A 22,095-nucleotide genomic window follows, 5' to 3' on the forward strand; every position below is an offset into this window, starting at 1 on the left:
CGATATCAAGATATGGTCCGGTTCGGACCACAATTAAATTATATGTTGGAGACCTGTGTAAAATTTCAGCCAATTCGTATAAGAATTGCGCCCATTGGGGCTCACGAAGTAAAACAGAGAGAACGATTTATATGGGATCTGTATCGGGCTATAGACCGCTTCAGACCATAATAAACACGTTTGTTGATGGTCATGAGAGGATCCGTCGTACAAAATTTCAGGCATATCGGATAATAATTGCGACCTCTAGGGGTCAAGAAGTCAAGATCCCAAATCGGTTTATATGGCAGCTATATCAGGTTATGAACCGATTTGAACCTTTTTTGACACAGTTGTTGAAAGTAAAAATAAAATACGTCATGCAAAATTTCAGCCAAATCGGATAGGAATTGCGCCCTCTAGAAGCTCAAGAAGTCAAATCCCCAGATCTGTTTATATGACAGCTATATCAGGTTATTGACCGATTTCAACAATAATTGGCATCATACCGAAATATTTCGTGCAAAAAATCATTCAAATCGGATAAGAATTGTGCCCTCTAGAGGCTCAAGAAGTCAAGACCCTAGATCGGTTTATATGGCAGCTATATCAGGTTATGGACCGATTTGAACCATACTTGGCGCAGTTGTTGGGTATCATAACAAAACACGTCGTGCAAAATTTCATTCCAATCGGATAAGAATTGCGCACTCTAGAGGCTCAAGAAGTCAAGACTCAAGATCGGTTTATATGGCAGCTATATCAAAACATGGACCGATATGGCCCATTTATAATACCAACCGACCTACACTAATAAGAAGTAGTTGTGCAAAATTTCAAGCGGCTAGCTTTACTCCTTCGGAAGTTAGCGTTCTTTCGACAGACAGACGGACGGACGGACGGACGGACAGACGGACGGACATGACTAGATCGACATAAAATGTCACGACGATCAAGAATATATATACCTTATGGCGTCTCAGACGAATATTTCGAGTAGTTACAAACAGAATGACGAAATTAGTATACCCCCCATCTTATGGTGGAGGGTATAAAAATCTCCTCATTTAGGGTCTTGAGCTCATAAAAATCCCATTCGAAATTTGGAACAATGACTTGTGTTACCCCTTCGAAATTCTTTTTGAATATGGTCCAGAATGAACCATATTTGAATTTAGCGGCCGTATGCTTCGATCTCCAGGATAAGGGCCCTGATCCTATAAAAAGTGCGTTTATTACACGATTTCTATGAAATTAAGAACTGTGAGTTTCGCTTGGCACCTTGACAATTGTTGTTAATATGGCTCAGATTGGACGTTGTTTGAATATATCTGTCATATAGGCCGACATCCCAATTTAAGTTATTTTTTTATACCCTCCACCATAGGATGGGGGGTATACTAATTTCGTCATTCTGTTTGTAACTACTCGAAATATTCGTCTGAGACCCCATAAAGTATATATATTCTTGATCGTCGCGACATTTAATGTCGATCTAGCCATGTCCGTCCGTCTGTTTGTCGAAAGCACGCTAACCTCCGAAGGTGTAAAGCTAGCCGCTTGAAATTTTGCACCAATACTTCTTATTAGTGTAGGTCGGTTGGTATTGTAAATGGGCCACATAGGTCCATGTTTTGATATAGCTGCCATATAAACCGACCTTGGGTCTTGATTTCTTGAGCCTCTAGAGTACGCAATTCTTATCCTATTGGAATGAAATTTTGCGCGACGTGTTTTATTATGATATCCAACAACTGTGCCAAGTATGGTTCAAATCGGTCCATAACCTGATATAGCTGCCATAAAAACCGATCTTGGGTCTTGACTTTTTGAGCCTCTAGAGTGCGCTATTATTATCCGATTGGAATGAAATTTTGCACGACGTGTTTTGTTATGATATCCAATAACTGCGCGAAGTATGTTTCAAATCGGTTTATAAACTTATATAGCTGTCATATAAACAGATCTGGGGACTTGACTTCTTGAGCTTCTAGAGGGCGCAATTCTTATCCGATTGGAATGAAATTCTGCGCGACGTGTTTTGTTATGACATCCAACAACTGTGCCAAGTATGGTTCAAATCGGTTCATAACCTGATATAGCTGCCATATAAACCGATTTTGGGTCTTGACTTCTTGAGCCTCTAGAGTGCGCAATTCTTATCCGATTGGAATGAAATTTTGCACGTAGTATTGGGTTGCCCAAAAAGTAATTGCGGATTTTTCATATAGTCGGCGTTGACAAATTTTTTCACAGCTTGTGACTCTGTAATTGAATTCTTTCTTCTGTCAGTTATCATCTGTTACTTTTAGCTTGCTTTAGAAAAAAGTGTAAAAAAACTATATTTGATTAAAGTTCATTCTAAGTTTTATTAAAAATGCATTTACTTTCTTTTAAAATATCCGCAATTACTTTTTGGGCAACCCAATATTTTGTTATGATATCCAACAACTGTGCCAAGTATGGTTCAAATCGGTTTATAACCTGATATAGCTGTCATATAAACAGATCTGGGGACTTGATTTCTTGAGCTTCTAGAGGGCGCAATTCCTATCCGATTTGGCCGAAAATTTGCAGGACGTTTTTTATTGTTACTTTCAAGAACTATGTCAAATAAGGTTTAAATCGGTTCATAACCTGATATAGCTGCCATATAAACCGATCGCAATTATTATCCGATTTGCCTGAAATTTTGTACGACGGATTCTCTCATGACCATCATCGTACGTGTTTATTATGGTCGATCACTCTATTTTACTTCTTGAGCCCCTAAAGGGCGCAATTCTTATTCGAATTGGCTGACATTTTTTTGGACCAATTTAATTGTGGTCCAAACCGGACCATATCTTGATATCGCTCTAATAGCAGAGCAAATCTTTTCTTATATCCTTTTTTGCCTAAGAAGAGATGTCAGGAAAAGAACTTGACAAATGCGCTCCATGGTGGAGGGTATATAAGATTCGGCCCGGCCGAACTTAACACACTGTTACTTGTTTTTATTTAAGTTTATAGATAATAAATACCCTTACAGACTAAAAACAATATATTTACAACTGTATTAACCTAAGAATTTAAAAATAACATAATTTTCCTTTTCAAACTTTCTCGATTCTCAGATAGTTCTATAATATCTTTCAGTTGATTAAATTGATAACATAGGTGCCGAAAAGGATCATTATTGGCAAAGTTGGTTTTATAATAAGAAATTTTCAAAAGATCAAAATATCTGGTAGGTCTGATAGGAACGTTAAAGAAAATTCGACTCAAAAGAGAGCAGGAATCTATTTGGCCATGAATTAATTTAGTCAAAAACGTAATGTTTAGCATGGTTCTACGACTTTTTAATATAGGAAGCTTTATAAGATTTAATCGGTACTCATACGAAGGTAATGAACTTCTGTCCCACCCATTTCGACGGAGCCAAATAGTAGAAATTGTTTTTGAACTGATTCTATCAAATCAGAATGAATATTGTAGTACGGATCCCATACCACTGAACCGTACTCGAGATTACTTCTAACTAGCGACGTATATAAGTTTTTCGTCACAGAGAAATCGTTAAGTTCTTTACTCCAGCGTTTCATGAAGCCAAGAGCACTACGTGCTTTGTTTACCACCATTGAGAAGTTTTGACGGAAGTTTAAGCGTTGATCGAGAAGAAATCCAAGGTCTTTAAAGCTATAGACTACTTCAAGTTGATAGGAACCCAAAAAGTAACTAGTTTTAAGAGAGGTTATTCTTGAAAATGATATGTGTTTGAAATATTAAGTTCCATAAAGTTCTGGTTGCACCATTCGTAAAGAGTATCAAGGTCATACTGAAGATAACAGTGTTCATCAGAGTCTCTCGTTGATCTAAAGATCTTTACATCATCTGCATACATCAAAATATTGGAGTGCTTTAAAGCAAAAGGGAGATCGTTTATGAACAAACAAAACAGCACAGGGCCAGGGTGACTGCCCTGTGGAACACCTGAAGAGACAACAATTGGTTTGGAAACTGCAGTACCAAATTTAACTCTTTGAGTACGTCCAGTCAGATATGATCTGATCCACTTTAGTAAAGATGGACTGAAACCAATAAGATCTATTTTTCTTAACAGAAGGTTGTGGTTGGCTTTATCAAATGTTTACTAAAATCGGTATACATAGTATCCGTTTGGTAGCGTTCCTTAGAGTCATCGTTGACTAAACAAGTAAATACTAAAATATTTGTTATCGTCGATTTCGATTTCCGGAACCCATGTTGGTAGGGAGACAATATAGAAGAGACTTGATGTGAAATAGTGTCAGTCAGAATTTTCTCTAATAGCTTCGGAATAGCATTCAAAATTGAAGTGCCCCTGTAATTAGATACCTCATTGCGATTTCCGGCTTTAAATAATGGTCTTATATAAGATTGCTTCCACAATTCCAGCAGATATCCATGCTTTAATGATCTGTTGAAAAGTGTACAAAGGGGATACGAAAGTTCGAGAGCGCAATGCTTTAAAATGTTCGATGGAATTCCATCTGGACCGGGATTAAAAGTTATCTTCAGTGACCTTAAATTTTCAAGTACTACGTTTTCGCCAATCTGAATCTATAAAAGCTGAATTGTTGATTGTGTATGGATATGTTCCACATAAATCATAATAATTATCTGAGTAGGTAGTGCTAAAAAAGTCAGCAAAGATGTCGGCAATGCCTGAATCGTTATCGGCTACGTTAGCTTTATATCTAAGAAAATTCGGTAAACTTTTACAACAACGCTTTGAATTCACAAATTTGTAGAAGGATTTAGTATTTAATTTCAATTGATTTCTAATTTTTTTCAAATAACTACCATACGTCAATTTGTTTTCTTTATTATACGTTGACCCTGAGCGTTTAAACCTTTTATATAATTTATTCTTCTTGTTCTTCAGCCTAGAAAGATTGGTTGTATTCCATGGAGGACCAGATGCGTTGCGAAAAGTAGTTTTAGGGACAGATTGAGAAATAAAGTCAAGTAGCACAGTATAAAAAGTTGAAATCAATTCATTGATATCTTTAGATCTGAAAATTTCATTCCAATGAACAGATGAGAGTAGGGAGTTCAGTTTGATGTAATCAGTTTTAGCAAAACAGTACACGTTTTCAATTGCTATTGGGTTGCCCAAAAAGAAATTGCGGATTTTTCATATAGTCGGCGTTGACAATTTTTTTCACAACTTGTGACTCTGTAATTGGATTCTTTCTTCTGTCAGTTATCAGCTGTTACTTTTAGCTTGCTTTAGAAAAAAAGTGTAAAAAAAGTATATTTGATTAAAGTTCATTCTAAGTTTTATTAAAAATGCATTTACTTTCTTTTAAAAAATCCGCAATTACTTTTTGGGCAACCATATACATCTCTTTTAACTTTAGAAGTGGGATAGAGTATAAGTAATGTGAGTGTCGGATGATATATATCCTCAGGACTTACAATCGGATCATTAGAACTTAAACATAGCTCAGATGGTTGATTAACGAAAACAAGATCGAGTAATTTAGAAAATGAATTGTTTATATAATTAATTTGAAAAAGACCAAAATTTAACAATATGCCGATGCATTCATTAGAAATGCCATTTGGTATCACGGGTGTTACCCACCCATTGATGACATCTGCGATAGGTTGAACGTCTACCTCAACGAGCTTGCCTCATATTTCGCTGCAAAAAATCTGAAGATATCCGCCACCAAATCTTCAGCCACACTGTTCACTACAAATACGCGTGAGGTGAATTCTGAGCTGACTGTGATGGTCGATGGAGAATTGATTCCGACCATCAAGTGTCCCAAAATACTTGGCGTCACATTTGACAGCTCCTACACTTTCTCCCCACATGCCACAGCAATCTGCAATAAAGTCAAAAGTAGAAACAAGGTCCTCAAGTCACTCGCTGGCAGCACTTGGGGTGCAGACAAAGAAACCTTGTTGACCACGTACAAAGCAATTGGCCGGTCTGTGGTAAGTTATGCAGCGCCAGTGTGGTCACGTCAGCTTTGTGACACGCAGTGGAATAATAATCAGATCTGTCAGAATGCCGCCCTCCGAACTGCGACGGGCTGCCTCCTTAGTTCTCATGTGGACCACCTCCACCAGGAGACAAGATGCAGCCGCCTCAATTCCCACAGAGCTAGGATTGATGCCGATGTGCAAGATGTATGTCCCGACTGTAACCAGGGACCGCACGATACACGTCACCTGTTTAACTGCCCGGCCAGACCCACTCGACTCAGACCCAGATCCCTGTGGACGCACCCCATCTTAGTCGCGGAGTTCCTGGGTCTTGACACTCAACAGAATCAAGCAGACGAAAGATAGTACACAATAAACTGCTACAACAACAACAACAACAACGGGTGTTAAATCATTTGGCTCGGACGAATGAATCCAGTTAATTTGATGAAGATTAAAATCACCAAGGGCAATCAATGTGTCTCTTGGTTGAGACGACTGAAATGCTGATTGGATTGCAGATACGTGTTTTAAATAAATATCCTCACATGAAGAGGGTGGGACGTAAGAGCATGAAATAAATATTGAAACATTTTTCAAAAATATTTTACGGCTAATAATTCAATATCCAAGGAAGATTCCACTATTATTTCTTCAGAAGGAAATTCAGTGGAGACCGCTATTAGCACACCACCGCCAGAATTTTTAATTTTACCGTTCCGAGCACGCCTATATATTTGATATTTGGAATGTAATATTTCGGAATCGTATACCTTATTCTGAAGCCAAGTTTCAGTAAAAGCGATGATATGAGTAATGAGGCGACAGTTTTGTATTTAACCCTCTAACATTTTGATATACTAGAGAAATGTAATCAGCAGCAAATGATAAATTCAGTTTTTTGGCATAATTTTAGAGTAAGAATTAGTTGGGAGGTAAACAACATCAGATCGAGGCGTATCCTTAAAGATATATTCTCGGATAAATGCCTTAGCGGGCCAAAAATCAGGTTTTATAACGACTTCAAAAATGTCTTCTGGAACAATGATTCGGAAAGAAGCTTTGCTACGCCTTTCAAGGTACTTAAATTTGTAAACACTCAATTCGACATCAATGTTAATCTTTGATTTTATATAAAATAACATGTCATCAGTGGAAGTTTCAGCAGCGAATTTCGCTGCAAAAATCGCTTTCTTATTCGGGGCAACTTTAAGTGGTTTAGGAGTCGTAGTTGGTAGTTTGGGTGTAGCCTGTGGAGTGTAAAATTGGATCTATAAAGGGGACATTTATATGATCCAGATCAAACCATGTTTGGGTATAGCTGCCATACAGATTAGTCTTCCGATTACATAATCTTCGCCCATTTGGGAACAGTTAACGGTATTAGGCACATGAACATCCTTGCCGCATACGATCTAATTAATGTCTTTAGCGATAGACATATATTTGAGTATACAAAGTTCGACCCGACAGAATTTTATTCGTTTTTACTCAGGATTCACTAATAGAAGGTTAGGTCACATGCAAAAACACAAAGTGGATAGGCCCCATAAACATCATTAAGGATGTCAAATTTGACGATTGAAAATGTCATCATATAGGAGAAAACGTAAACAAAGAATGAATGTAAAAAGAGAACAAGTTGACATCCTTAATGCCAAGTACTGTCAAATATTAAAAAAAAAGTATATCGGCTGATCGCTTGGCTTAACCTTATTCAGTTAATCCTGGTTTTTACTTGAGTAATCCAGTTTGTTTCACAATAAAATCTCAATAAAATGAGAATATTTCAAATTTTTTATATAATGTTATAATGCACGATTTTTGAATGGAAAAGCTTTAACATTCTAGAGAACATTCTTTAGAAACATAGTAAGATAAAAAAAAAAAACTAAGAGACCAACTAGAGTGCGTTTTATCATTAGGCATGAAATATTTTACTTAGCCTCCTAACAATACCATCATAAACTGGACAGCAGTCATTTTCAGCAAACAACAGCTTTTTAGTAGTCGACCTGCTGTTTATACCCCACACCACTACTGTGGTACAGGATATTATAACTTAGTGAATTTGTTTGTAACACCCAGAAGGAAGAGAGATCCACTTAGTATACCGATCGACTCAGAATAACTTTCTGATTCGATTTAGCTATGTCTGTTTGTCTGTCTGTCCATGTTAATTTGTGTACAAACTACAGGTCGTAGATTTCATCCGATCATTCAAAAATTTGGTACAGGCATGTTTTTCGGTCTAGAGACGAAGCCTATTGGAATTGGAAAAAGTCGGCTCAGATTAAGATATAGCTCCGATATATATGTTCGTCCGATTTCCAGTAAAATGCATTTAAATAATGCATTAATAACCGATTCGGTCAAAATTTGGCAGAAAGGATTTTCTCTTGACTCTCGACATTACTGGTAAAGTTATAGAGTTTACCGATTCTCTCGAAATTTGGCAGAAAGGATTTCTTATGGCTTACTATTACTAGTGAGTTTCAAAGAAATCGGATCAGATTTAGATATAGCTGCCATAAATGTATATCGACCGATGTTCAGTTCTAGAGCCACAGCAAGCGCATTAATTGCCAAAATTGTGAAAAACGCTTTCCTGGATGCCTACCACAATATCTAAGAAGTTTGGTCAAATTCGGTTCAGATTTAGATGTAGTTCCCATATATATGTTCTTCCGATTTTGGGTATTTTGCAATAATGTTGCCATTTGTCAACCGTATTTATTACAGAAATTTGATAAAGATTGTATAATAACTCATCTGAAAACATTCGCCGAGGTCCATCAAAATTGGTTCGGAATTAGATATAGCTCCCACTTTGTACCTGTAGGGTAGGTGTAGGGTATTACAAAGTCGGCACCGCCCGACTTTTGCCTTTCCTTACTGGTTTAAAATTGCTAAACATTTTGCTTTAACTACGAACATTCATATAATGTGAAGAGAAACTATGGGTGTCATATTTATGAAAAGTATGCTTTACCACTTCTCTGCTATTAAAAAGAACAATCTGGATGTAATTTGCATATGTCGATATCAAGAAAATACTTATCTGTTGGTGAAATTTGTGAGGTACTTTGCCATGCATAGAAGTCATGTGAGAACTTATCCCCACCGTTCGGACTTGTCTATAAAAAGGAGGTCCCCCATCATTGAGCTTAAACTTGAATGTTAATGGCCAAATTTACATTTGCATATTAGATGGCATACTTAGAGATTTTGAAAATATGTGCCGAAATAGAATTTTCCGGATCTTACAAATTTTGCAAAGAATAGTGCAATGACTGTAATCTAGTTGTATTTTTTAAATTTTAATTCTCTTTTTTTTTTTATTTCAGGAACTATGATCCCAAAATCGGGAGGTGATTATGCCTACATCGGTACAGCTTTTGGTCCATTGCCAGCCTTTTTATATTTATGGGTAGCTCTGTTAATTTTGGTGCCCACGGGAAATGCTATAACAGCGTTAACTTTTGCTCAATATCTGCTGCAACCATTCTGGCCATCCTGCGATGCCCCAGCTGTACCAGTGCAGCTGCTGGCAGCTGTCATAACATGTAAGTAAACACTATGGAGATACTTCAAGGCGCTACGTGCAATTGTAAAAACACTGTTCCCTTGTGGAGGCATTCGGCTGCTTTATCAAGGCTAAGAATAGGAAAAATAAGTCTTATAAGAAATTTAAGAAATGTGGTTCTTGTTTACACTTCGTAAACTATTTCGTCACAAGATCGGAATACATTATCTTGAATAAACGACTATATCGCGGCTTTATATCGAGAATAGAGAATGGATTTGTAAAATCATAGCGTCGATGTAATGATTGTCCAAAGACTTACATTTTGGATAAGATGATGACAGTGGGATCTCCAATATACTTGCATCATTTTTTAAAACTGCCTACTCTGAAAGAGTATATAATTCTACACTCCAATATCCCTAGCGTGTTACAGAATTCTCAACTATTAATTTCCCATTATTAGATGTTAAAACAGTGTTGGCCAATTTGGAATGTCTAAAGGAAACAACGGTCCCCGGCCTCAAAAACTGCCCAGAGAATTGCACTTCCTCTCTATAATGTTTAATATGCCTCTGGATACTGGCTGTTTACCACCAATTTGAAGAGAATCGTTTATTGTCCCTTTATTTAATTCGGGTAGTAAAATCGAAGCATCGAACTATAGAGGAATCGACAAATTAAATTCAATTCTTAAATTATTTGAAAAGTGGTGATAGAGTTTTTTTCCTTTCAAGTCTCATCTAACTCAAACTCAAACTGCCTGTTTTCATATAGACTTTAGCAAAGCTTTTGATAAGGGCAATCATGAACTAGTACTATTGGAATTGTATCGTATGGGTCTTCAACCCATTTTTGAACTGGATAAGATCATACCTAATGGGCAGAGCTCAAGTGGTGAAGGTAGGAAATACTATATCTGACAAAATATAGTCAGATATAGTTCCTCGAGGAAGGACCGGGCTAATGTGATACTTCGGTCAAAGGTGCTAATATATGCAGATGATGTTAAAATTTTCTATTCTTGTTGTTGTTGTAGCAGTTTGTTGTGTTCTATCTTTCGTCTGCTTGATTCTGTTGAGTGTCCAGATCCAGGACCTCTGCGACTAAGATGGGGTGCGTCCAGATGGATCTAGGTCTGGCTGTTAATTTCTTCTGGTGCAACGGGAGGTTAATTTCTTCTGGTGCAACGGGAGACGGTCGATGTCTAAGGACTTCATTCACCCGGTAGCTATTCACCGCATCTGCTACTGTGTCTGTATGAATGTTGTCTAGACTTGCTTGATTTAGAGGTTTTCTGTTGTAGCGCTGAACGTCACGCTCTACATCATGTAGATCAACTTTAAGGATTCTGGGCGTTGGATACCTATCCACAAGATGATGATTTGGATGGTCCCTGTGATAAAGCCCAAAAGGTATTGCTTAGACAGCATGTTGTTATGTCTCCGCACTGGCAGGATCTTTGCCTCTTGATGGAATATTATTCCACTGCGTGTCACAGAGCAGACGTGGAATGGAGGATAGGTAGAGATTAAACAGTGTCGGAGATAACACTCCCTGTTTAACTCTACGTTGCTTCGACTTCGACTCCTTTGGACCGGAACAAGCTTGCTCACCTACATGAGCATGACGAGGATCGCCATCTTCACATGAAAATGTGGCTACAACAACAACATAGGTAATAAGAGTGCTCTAAGTGTTCCAGCCACAAATTCCGCTTATTTTCGTTGACTCCAGATTTAATGATGTCTCAGAATTTCCGCTCGGCAACTAGCACATTCAAGGGGGGTATTAGTTTACTTAAGCGGCGATTAGTGTACTCCTTGAAGCCCGTCTAATCGGTCTTCTTCTTATTGACAAGCGTCCGGCGCTCGGAGGTAATGAAGTCGGTCGATGCTGAAAATTATGGGGAGGTGGTCTGATCCCAAAGAAATAACGGCTTGCAAGGATACGTCACTCAGGAGATCGGGGGATGCCATGGAAATGCCTCCTCGTAATCCTAGTGGGTGCATCCTCATTCACCATGCGAAGCGTGGAGCCTTTAATCTGCTCTGCCAAAGCTATTGGGTTGCCCAAAAAGTAATTGCAGATTTTTTAAAAGAAAGTAAATGCTTATTCAATAAAACATAGAATAAACTTTAATCAGATATATAATTGCCATTTTGTTCGATAACCTTTTGCCATCTTCCTGGCAAATTTAGTATTCCACGCTCATATAACTTCTGGCCTTTATCTGCAAAAAACTGAACCAAGTGCGATTTTATGGCCTCATCATTACCGAAAGTTTTACCATTTAAGGAGTTCTGCAAAGATCGAAAAAAATGGTAGTCTAATGGTGCAAGGTCAGGGCTATATGGTGGATACATCAAAAGTTCCCAGCCAAGCTCACTCAGTTTTTGGCGAGTGACCAAAGATGTGTGCGGTCTAGCGTTGTCCTGGTGGAATATGACACTATTACGATTGACCAATCTGGTCGCTTCTCCTTGATGGCTGTATTCAATTTGTCCAATTGTTGACAGTAAACATTCGAATTAATCGTTTGGTTCCTTGGAAGCAGCTCAAAATATACCACACCCTTCCAATCCCACCAAACAGACAGCATAACCTTCTTTTGGTGGATATCAGCCTTTGAAGTGGTTTGAGCTGGTTCACCATGCTTGGACCATGATCGTTTTCGACTAACGTTGTTGTAAACAATCCATTTTTCATCTCCAGTTATGATTCGTTTTAAAAACGGATCGAATTCATTGCGTTTAAGGTGCATATCACAAGCGTTGATTCGGTTTGTTAAATGAATTTCTTTCAATACATGTGGTACCCATATTAAAATTGACGCCAAACAAACAAATGTAAACAAAATTTCGCGCACTTTTTTTCTAAAGCAAGCTAAAAGTAACAGCTGATAACTGACAGAAGAAAGAATGCAATTACAGAGTCACAAGCCGTTGAAAAAATTTATTAACGCCGACTATATTACTACTACATTACCGACAATTACTTTTTGGGCAACCCAATAGATACTAGCATAATATATATAGAAACTAGATCAAGAATATATACATTTTATGGGGTCATAGACGACTATTTCGGGAAGTTACAAACAGATTGACGAAATCAGTACACCACCATCCCATGTTGGAGGGTAAGCCTAAGCCGAAGAAGAAAGTCTAAGTCAGGAATTCTGTGCTACTTAAATCCCTAAGTGCTACTTACATAAATCCCATACCACGACCCTAAGTCTGTAAGACATGAACCAAATTAGGGCGTAACAAACACCTCATTGCCGGAGTCTGATAGCCACGAAAGCCGGGCAGTGGCAAAGGAAATGTTCTAACGTCTCATTAGATTCCATACACATGCTATCACTTGCCGCATCGATTTTGCATATGTGAGCTCGTAGTCCTTTGTATCCTGTTATGATACCGGAAGCTATACTGATCAACTTCTTACTTCCTTTCAGTAATAGCTTCGTCTTCACACAATATGAATCTACCCATAGGATTCTCGTCGTCCTACCGACCGTTCCCCTGTTTCTAGCGCTTTAACTCGGATTGCGTCGACCAGAAAAGCTGCGGCTTAACCAGGTTATTGACGGCAGTCCTCTGGCCTTCACTGCCAAACCGTCTGCATTTTCATTCCCCCTTACACCGATATGACCCGTTACCCAAGCAACGCGGATCGTGCCATCTGGTTGTTATTGCACTGATGGCTAGTTCACTGTCCGTAAAGATGTTTGCACTCGACGTCCTCCCATTAACACCACACCAACTCGCGCATTCCGTGACCGAGCGGATCTCTTCCTGCAGGACCGCATTATGGTCAGGCAGCTTAAATCGGATTTCAGTCCCTGGGTTCTCAATGTAGACCCCTAGGCCCATTCTGTTCCCTAGCTTCGATCCATCTGTATAACATGATCTTCTAGATGGCAATACCAAGACTCCGTCAATCCAAGACTGCCGCTGGCAGTAGTGACACGCACTTGACCTCATACACTCAATCTGTATGTCAATGGTTTATCCACTTGTTCCGGTCCACCCGATACTAGTCTAGGGATTGAATCAGTATGTCGGTCCGCACATTGCTAAAAACCCCTCGATGTCAATGCATACCGCCAATATGTACGTCTTGACATCGAAGCATTCTTCCATTTTATGGACAACCTCGTGCAGGGCAGTCTCCACTGACCTTCCCTTGACATAGGCATGCTGTTTGTATTTGAGCAGTTCGCTGGATGTCATACTCTTTAACATGGTGTCCACAGGATAGAAAGGATGTAAGGCTTATGGGTCTGTCGGCCTTTTTCTCGCCACTTTGAGCTTTGCGCCCCAAGGAGTGTGGATACTTCCAAAGAGCTTTTTGACGGTATCAATACATTCTGCTGACACAAAGCGCAGCGTAAAGATGTTCCCTCAATACTCGCAGCTCATAATCCATATGGGTGGTTCCCTTTCAGAGTTCAACACATGATCAAAAAATCTGTTCGAATACTAGATGCTTCACTTTGGACTGATGATCTGGTGGAATCCTACCGGATGCACTGCCGATATTGATGACTGCATAAGTCATTTCATCTATGTGCTGCTTTCTTGCCACTTTGGCGTAAGAGAATGGCTCCTTACCATTCTCAACCACCATCTTCCCCTTCCGTGATGGCTGTGGTCTCCTTTTGGGATCACAGTCCTTCATGAACACGCAGGGGCCATTCGGGCTTCCTTCGTTCCTGAGGACACTGTCTGAAGTCTCCATTGAGGGAGGGCTAGATTGGTCTTCCCAGAGCATATAAAGCGGAAAGCTCTTTTTCAGCTCTTAAGCAGTGTTATGCTCTTCACAGCTTCTGTCGAAGTGCTTGGAATGTCAGTTTTATCCCTTCCAGCATCCAGCACTATCGCCTGATTGCGCTACTCAAAAGAGGCATATTAAGTGAATTGGAATAGGGGACGATAATATAGCAATTGATGCTAATGTGGATTTGGATGCGATTAATGAAAGCTTTTCAAATATATATTGGGTTGCCCAAAAAGTAATTGTCGGTAATATAGAAGTAATATAGTCGGTGTTGCCAAATTTTTTCAACGGCTTGTGACTCTGTAATTGCATTCTTTCTTCTGTCAGTTATCAGCTGTTACTTTTAGCTTGCTTTAGAAAAAAGTGCGCGAAATTTTGTTTACATTTGTTTGTTTGGCGTCAATTTTAATATAGGTACCACCGTAGCGCAGAGGTTAGCATGTCCGCCTATTACGCTGAACGCCTGGGTTCGAATCCTGGCGAGACCATCAGAAAAAATTTTCAGCGGTGGTTTTCCCCTCCTAATGCTGGCAACATTTGTGAGGTACTATGCTATGTAAAACTTCTCTCCAAAGAGGTGTCGCACTGCGGCACGCCGTTCGAACTCGGCTATAAAAAGGAGGCCCCTTATCATTGAGCTTAAAAACTTAAATCGGACTGCACTCATTGATATGTGAGAAGTTTGCCCCTGTTCCTTAGTGGAATGTTCATGGGCAAAATTTGCAATTTTTTATCACATGTATTGAAAGAAATTCATTTAACAAACCGAATCAACGCTTGTGATATGCACCTTAAACGCAATGAATTCGATCCGTTTTTAAAACGAATCATAACTGGAGATGAAAAACGGATTGTTTACAACAACGTTAGTCGAAAACGATCATGGTCCAAGCATGGTGAACCAGCTTAAACCACTTCAAAGGCTGATATCCACCAAAAGAAGGTTATGCTGTCTGTTTGGTGGGATTGGAAGGGTGTGGTATATTTTGAGCTGCTTCCAAGGAACCAAACGATTAATTCGGATGTTTACTGTCAACAATTGGACAAACTGAATACAGCCATCAAGGAGAAGCGACCAGAATTGGTCAATCGTAAAGGTGTCATATTCCACCAGGACAACGCTAGACCGCACACATCGCCAAAAACTGAGTGAGCTTGGCTGGGAACTTTTGATGCATCCACCATATAGCCCTGACCTTGCACCATCAGACTACCATTTATTTCGATCTTTGCAGAACTCCTTAATGGGTAAAAATTTCGGCAATGATGAGGCTATAAAATCGCACTTGGTTCAGTTGTTTGCAGATAAAGGCCAGAAGTTCTATGAGCGTGGAATACTAAATTTGCCAGGAAGATGGCACAAGGTTATCGAACAAAATGGCAATTATATATTTGATTAAAGTTCATTCTAAGTTTTATTAAAAATGTATTTACTTTCTTTTAAAAAATCCGCAATTACTTTTTAGGCAAACCAATATCTCTGCCAAGGCCCAATATTAACTTTTTTGGGAATGTATTTATTAATATTGACAATGACATTACTCCGAATCTGCTTTTTGATTTCGAACACTTAGATGCTGTCAAATCCATTGCTGTGGGATCTAATCGAATCGATTCTAAATTTTTAAAAAGGATTTTTTCCCATACTCTGACCTGCACTTATTAATTCTTTAACAATATTATATTAAGAAGTAGTCCCAATATCGAAAACTAATCAAGAATTAAGAGCTATAGCCATACTTCCATACATTTCGAAGATATTTGAACATCTTTGAACAAACAAATTTCGAAGCATGTTGCGGATAATTCACTCTTAACGAACCTCTAGCCAGGATTTCACCCTAAGCACAGTTGCACTACTACACTTTTGAAAGTCGTTGAGGATATAATAAGTAATATTGACTGCATCAAAATCGCTTTTCTAGTTCAAGAATATATATACTTTATGGGGTCTTAGACGAATATTTCGAGTAGTTACAAACAGAATGACGAAATTAGTATACCCCCCATCCAATGGTGGAAGGTATAAAAATGCAAATTTTGCCCATGACTATTCCACTAAGGAACAGGGGCTAACTTCTCACATATCAATGAGTGCAGTCCGATTCAAGTTTAAGCTCAATGATAAGGGGCCCCCTTTTTATAGCCGAGTCCGAACGGCGTGCCGCAGTGCGACACTTCTGTGGAGGAAAGTTTTACATGGGATAGTACCTCACAAATGTTGCCAGCATTAGGAGGGGAAAACCACCGCTGACATTTTTTTCTGATGGTATCGCCAGCATTCGAACCCAGGCGTTCGGCGTAATAGGCGGACATAGTAACCTCTCCGCTACGGTGGCCTCCTTTTAATTTTAAGACATTTTAGAAAATAATTCACATAATGTGCGTGTTTCTAAAGATATTTTTAGCAGTAACTCAAATGGTCAGAACAAGTTGTTTACAGACGAGTTCTTATGTATCTAAACTATGAAAAGGTTTGCATAGGGGATCTGTATTAGGCTATAAACCGATTCATGCCATATTCGACACGTATGTTAGAGGTCATGAGAAGCCGTTGTACAAAATTTCAGCCAAATCGGATAATAATTGCGCCCTTTAGAGGTTCAAGAAGTCAAGATACCATATCGGTTTATATGGCAGCTATATCAGGTTCTGGACCGATTTGAACCATTCTTAGCATAGTTGTTGAGTTGTTGATGAGTCATAACAAAACTCCTCATGCAAAATTTCAGACAAATCGGATAAGAATTGTGGCCTCTAGCGGCTCAAGAAGTCAAGATCCAAGATCGGTTTATATGGCAGCTATATCAAAACGTGGACCGATATAGCCCATTTACAATCCCAACCGACCTACACTAATAAGAAGTATTTGTGCAAAATTTCAAGCGGCTAGCTTTACTCCTTCGAAAGTTAGCGTGCTTTCGACAGACAGACGGACGGACGGACATGGCTAGTTCGACTTAAAATATCATGACGATCAAGAATAGATATACACTATGGGGTCTAAGACGAATATTTCGAGGAGTTACAAACAGAATGACGAAATTAGTATACTCCCTTCCAATGGTGGAGGGAATACAAAGAAAAGTATCTCTTATATCTTCAAACTGCCAAATAGAAAATTGTATATTTTACATTAAATAATTAAAATGTCTATTCTAATGGCAACCTTTATTTATAGAGAAAGGGAATTAGACAATATGTTAAAAATCAAGTTATGTTAGTTTCGAAGAATTTGAAAACAAAAATAAAACAAACATTGAGCTATTAAGCCAATTAATTCTGCTTCAGCTCCAACATAATTTTATTTCAGTTCTGAGCGCTGACATAACATTTTCAGTGCAAGTACAAGTGAATAGTTGAAACAGTTTTAATCACATTTTCAATTCGAATTAATAGGAGTAAACGGGATATATATAAAAATTTGCGTTAAATTCCGTAAGTGATACCTTTTCCTATTCAAATAATGGTTTCTTCTTTTTATCAAAGAACAGAATAAGAAGAAATTGGATGTGCTGATTATCACTATTTCTCAGTTCATTGACATGGTTCGGTAAGCATTAAAACTTACAACATTTGCAGCAATTTTATTTGTTTTTATACCCTCCACCATAGGATGGGGGCATACTAATTTCGTCATTCTGTTTTTAACGCCTCGAAATATGCGTCTAAGACCCCATAAAGTATATATATTCTTGATTGTCATGTCATTTTAAGTCGATCTAGCCATGTCCTTTCGTCTGTCCGTCCGTCCAACTGTCTGTCGAAAGCACGCTAACTTTCGAAGGAGTAAAGATAGCCGCTTGAAATTTTGCACAAATACTTCTTATTAGTGTAGGTCGGTTGGAATTGTAAATGTGCTAAATCGGACCGATCTTGGGTCTTAATTTCTTGAGCCACTAGGGGGCACAATTCATAAAGTATATATATTCTTGATCGTCGTGACATTTTATGTCGATCTAGCCATGTTCGTCCGCCTGTCTGTCGAAAGCACGCTAACTTCCGAAGGTGTAAAGCTAGCCGCTTGAAATTTTGCACAAATACTTCTTATTAGTGTAGGTCGGTTGGTATTGTAAATGGGCCAAACACGACGTGTTTTGCTGTGATATCCAAAAACTGTGCCAAGTATGGTTCAAATCGGTCCATAAACTGATATAGCTGTCATATAACCCGATCTTGGGTCTTGACTTCGTGAGCCTCTAGAGGGCGCAATTCTTATCCGATTTGATTGAAATTTTGCATGACGTATTTTATTCTTACTTTCAACAACTGTGTCAAATAATGTTCAAATCGGTTCATAACCTGATATAGCTGCCATATAAACCGATTTGCGATCTAGACTTCTTGAGCCTCTAGAGGAAGCAATTATTATCCGATTTGCCTGAAATTTTGTACGACGGATTCTCTCATGTCCATCAACATAAACATACGTGTTTATTATGGTCTGAATCGGTCTATAGCCCGATACAGTTCCCATATAAATCGATCTTTCTATTTTACTTCTTGAGCCCCCAAAGGGCGCAATTCTTATTCGAATTGGCTGAAATTTTACACAGGTCTCCAATATATAATTTAATTGTGGTTCAAACCGGACCCTATCTTGATATCGCTATAATAGCAGAGCAAATCTTTTCCTATATCCTTTTTTGCCTTAGAAGAGATGCCGGGAAAAGAACTCGACAAATGCTACCCATGGTGGAGGGTATATAAGATTCGGCCCGGTCGAACTTAGCACGCTTTTACTTGTTCTACTCTCAAATACCTCTTATTTAAACCCCATACTGCAATGGTCAGTAAAATTTGGACGTCTAGATATCTGGTCCCAAAAGTGAAAGTCAATTTCGTGCTCTACTCCAAAAGACCTTTCATTTAAGATCCATATTGCCATGGTCGGGAAGTATGTCCGATTTGAGATGTTTTTAGGGGGTGGGCTGATCCATGAAACACTTAGTCCCACAATTGGATATCAGATTCGCTTTCTTCTCTGAAATACTTTTAATTTGATACCCATGTTGTAGTGATTGGTCGATTTATCCGTTTGGCGGGTTTTGGGGGTGGGCAGCCCTCCTAGGCACCTCACCCCAGATTTTGCTACCTGTTCTTAGGTTGCTGAAAGTGTGCAAACAAAATTTCACTTAAATCGACCAATTTTTCTACGATATCTGGTGTTTTTGAAAATTAGGGTAAAGCGGAGGGTCCCCCCTTCACATGTCAAAAAATGAAGTACCCTTTTTTTCACGACGGGTCAATAATGCACCATCTGCAATTTCAAGAAAATCGGTTCAGACGTTTTTGAGCCTATATGGAACACACAAACAATGAAATCGACAAACAAACAAACACAAATTTATTTCAATGTATATAGAAGGCTAAGCCCGGCCCGCATCGCTGTGCCACACCACACAAAAATATGTTTCTTATTCTTACTCTCAAATTTTGACAACACTTAGATTAATAAGATTTTTCTCCAAGATTCTTTTTTCTATAGAAATTTTTTCTACGTATATCTATTTTTTTTTCTATGGCAAAGATTGGCACTTAAACAAACTTAAACACCGTCTTGGGTGGGAAAGTTAAAAATAATACCGCAAACAACCGCAACGAAGTTCCTATATTTTTTTTTTTCTTTATTCGAAGGTTGTCATAACAAAGATAAATCCTGGATAATAAATTTTGACCACTGTGCCCTCTATTCTGTTCATGTTGGCTTCTTTAAATTACCGCCATCTACTGGCTATTGGATCAACTAAATACAATTGAAAACAACCAGTAGATGGCGCTAACTTAAATGTAAGTGCTACTCGCTTGGCGTGGCTTAACGCCTATAACATTGATCCTCATATGGTAGTTGTCTTTAAATTACTATATGACTACCTATTATTAAGTTTTTTTTTTTTTTAAATTAAATCAAATTGCCATATTAAACGATTTTCTGTGGTAAAGAACTAATTAGCCTGTCTAATTATTTGGTGCGGTGGCGATAGTTCCTACTATTAAACCATGTAAAACTTTTGAAACAAAACGTGTTTACCAGCAGCGCGTCGTTTGGTCTTTTCTGTCGATGAGTTTAAAATGCAATTTTAACGTTAAGGCTTGCAACTCCTCTTATCACGCTGAACGTCATAATTTTAGGGGCATGGCTGCCTACATTTATTTGTGTCCCCACACATTAATTAAATGACACCCCATATGTCACTATTTAAGGAGGTAAAGCACCACCTAGATTCTTCGACACAAAGTTTAATATTATATTCGTAATCTGCACCCAAATGCCTTTAATTTGAGTTTCATCATGCTGTGGTCGAGTAATATTCCCATTTGGGGGGCTTATCGGGGGTGGTGGGACCATCAATCACTTAGACCTCATTTTTTATGTCATATTCGAAGTTCACTGCCGAACACCTTTCATTCGGGTCCTATATTGATATGTACGTCCAATATGTCTGTTTGGGACAGTTTTTGGAGTTGGGCGTTCCTATTTTTAATACCATACTCATATTCTACTCTCCAATAGCTTTCATATTATCCCTATCGCTCCACTATTGATTTTGGGTGGTGTTTTTGGGGTAACGGGAATGGGTCAGCCTCCATCCATATTGTAACGATCGGTCCACTTTAATTTTTGAGTCGTGCTTTTGGGGTAAGGGGAGGGTCCACCCCCTTACGATATTATCAAATTATAAAGCCTATGCCTCCTTCCCGATCATATTATGGTCCACTCAACCTATTTATGGGGGGTTTTGGGGCCGGGTCGGCCCTCCGTTTCTTGGACCCAACTTCTGATATCAAATTTGTACTCTACTCCCCAATACCTTTTATTTAAGTGTCATATTGTCACTATCGGTCTACTTTTATTTTTGGGTGGCACTTCTGGGGCAAGGGGGAGAGTCCACACCCCTTGCGATATCAAAAAAAATATATATATATAGCCTATTTCTCCTTCCGCACCACTCCCCACAATCTGTGAAAATTTCAAAGAAATCGGTTCAGCCGCTTTTGAGTCTATACGGAACAAATAAATTTACAAACCCACAAACAAAGAAAGAAAGAAACAAACAAACACAAATTCATTTTTATGTATATGTATACAAATATATATTAGCTTACAATATAGCCTGTAAGGATTATGTAATCTATAGAATAAAAAAAAACGTTTAGGTATTGTAAAACTAATTGAAAATTACACCTTTTTTGCAGGCATTTTGACGGTTATAAATTGCTACAATGTCAAATGGGTAACTCGCGTCACTGACATATTCACCGGAACCAAAGTATTTGCATTGCTGGTCATTGTAGCGGCTGGAGTCTGGTATCTTTTTTCCGGCAACACTGACCATTGGGATGAACCTATGAATGGTACATTCACCTCGCCCGGTTTCATAGCATTGGCCTTTTATAATGGCCTTTTCTCATATTCGGGATGGAACTATTTAAACTTTGTTACCGAAGAACTGAAGGACCCGTACAGAAATTTACCAAAAGCCATCTGCATTTCCATGCCAGTGGTGACCATTATTTATGTAATTACAAATGTTGCCTATTTTTCCGTACTGTCCACCGATGAGATATTGTCCTCCGATGCAGTGGCTGTAACTTTTGGCGATAAAATGTTGGGATTCATGTCGTGGCTAATGCCGTTCTTTGTGGCTTGCTCTACATTCGGTTCACTCAATGGCGCCATCTTTGCCTCATCCCGTTTGTTCTTTGTTGGTGCCCGTAATGGTCACTTGCCAGCAGCTATTTCCCTTATAAATATTAATTGTTTGACTCCAGTACCGTCGTTGATATTTTTGGTGAGTGTGTTTCTCGACCGTGATAAGAACTTTGTTAATTAAAATATCCCA

At 38.6% G+C, this 22,095-nt stretch overlaps 1 protein-coding gene across 7 annotated transcripts in view; it reads left to right on the top strand.

Moving 5' to 3' along the window:
* The window catches only part of LOC106094761 (Y+L amino acid transporter 2), a 288,122-nt gene that overhangs the window by 264,398 nt on the left and 1,629 nt on the right, over window positions 1-22,095 (top strand). For all 7 annotated transcript variants that reach the window (XM_059362825.1, XM_059362821.1, XM_059362824.1 and 4 more), the window contains 2 exons: window positions 9,288-9,506; window positions 21,449-22,044. In XM_059362825.1, the coding sequence (XP_059218808.1) occupies window positions 9,288-9,506; window positions 21,449-22,044 (815 nt within the window). The remainder of the gene's footprint in view (window positions 1-9,287; window positions 9,507-21,448; window positions 22,045-22,095) is intronic.

The sequence above is a fragment of the Stomoxys calcitrans genome, chromosome 1 (assembly GCF_963082655.1).
Source record: "Stomoxys calcitrans chromosome 1, idStoCalc2.1, whole genome shotgun sequence".
In the NCBI taxonomy this organism is placed as follows: domain Eukaryota; kingdom Metazoa; phylum Arthropoda; class Insecta; order Diptera; family Muscidae; genus Stomoxys; species Stomoxys calcitrans.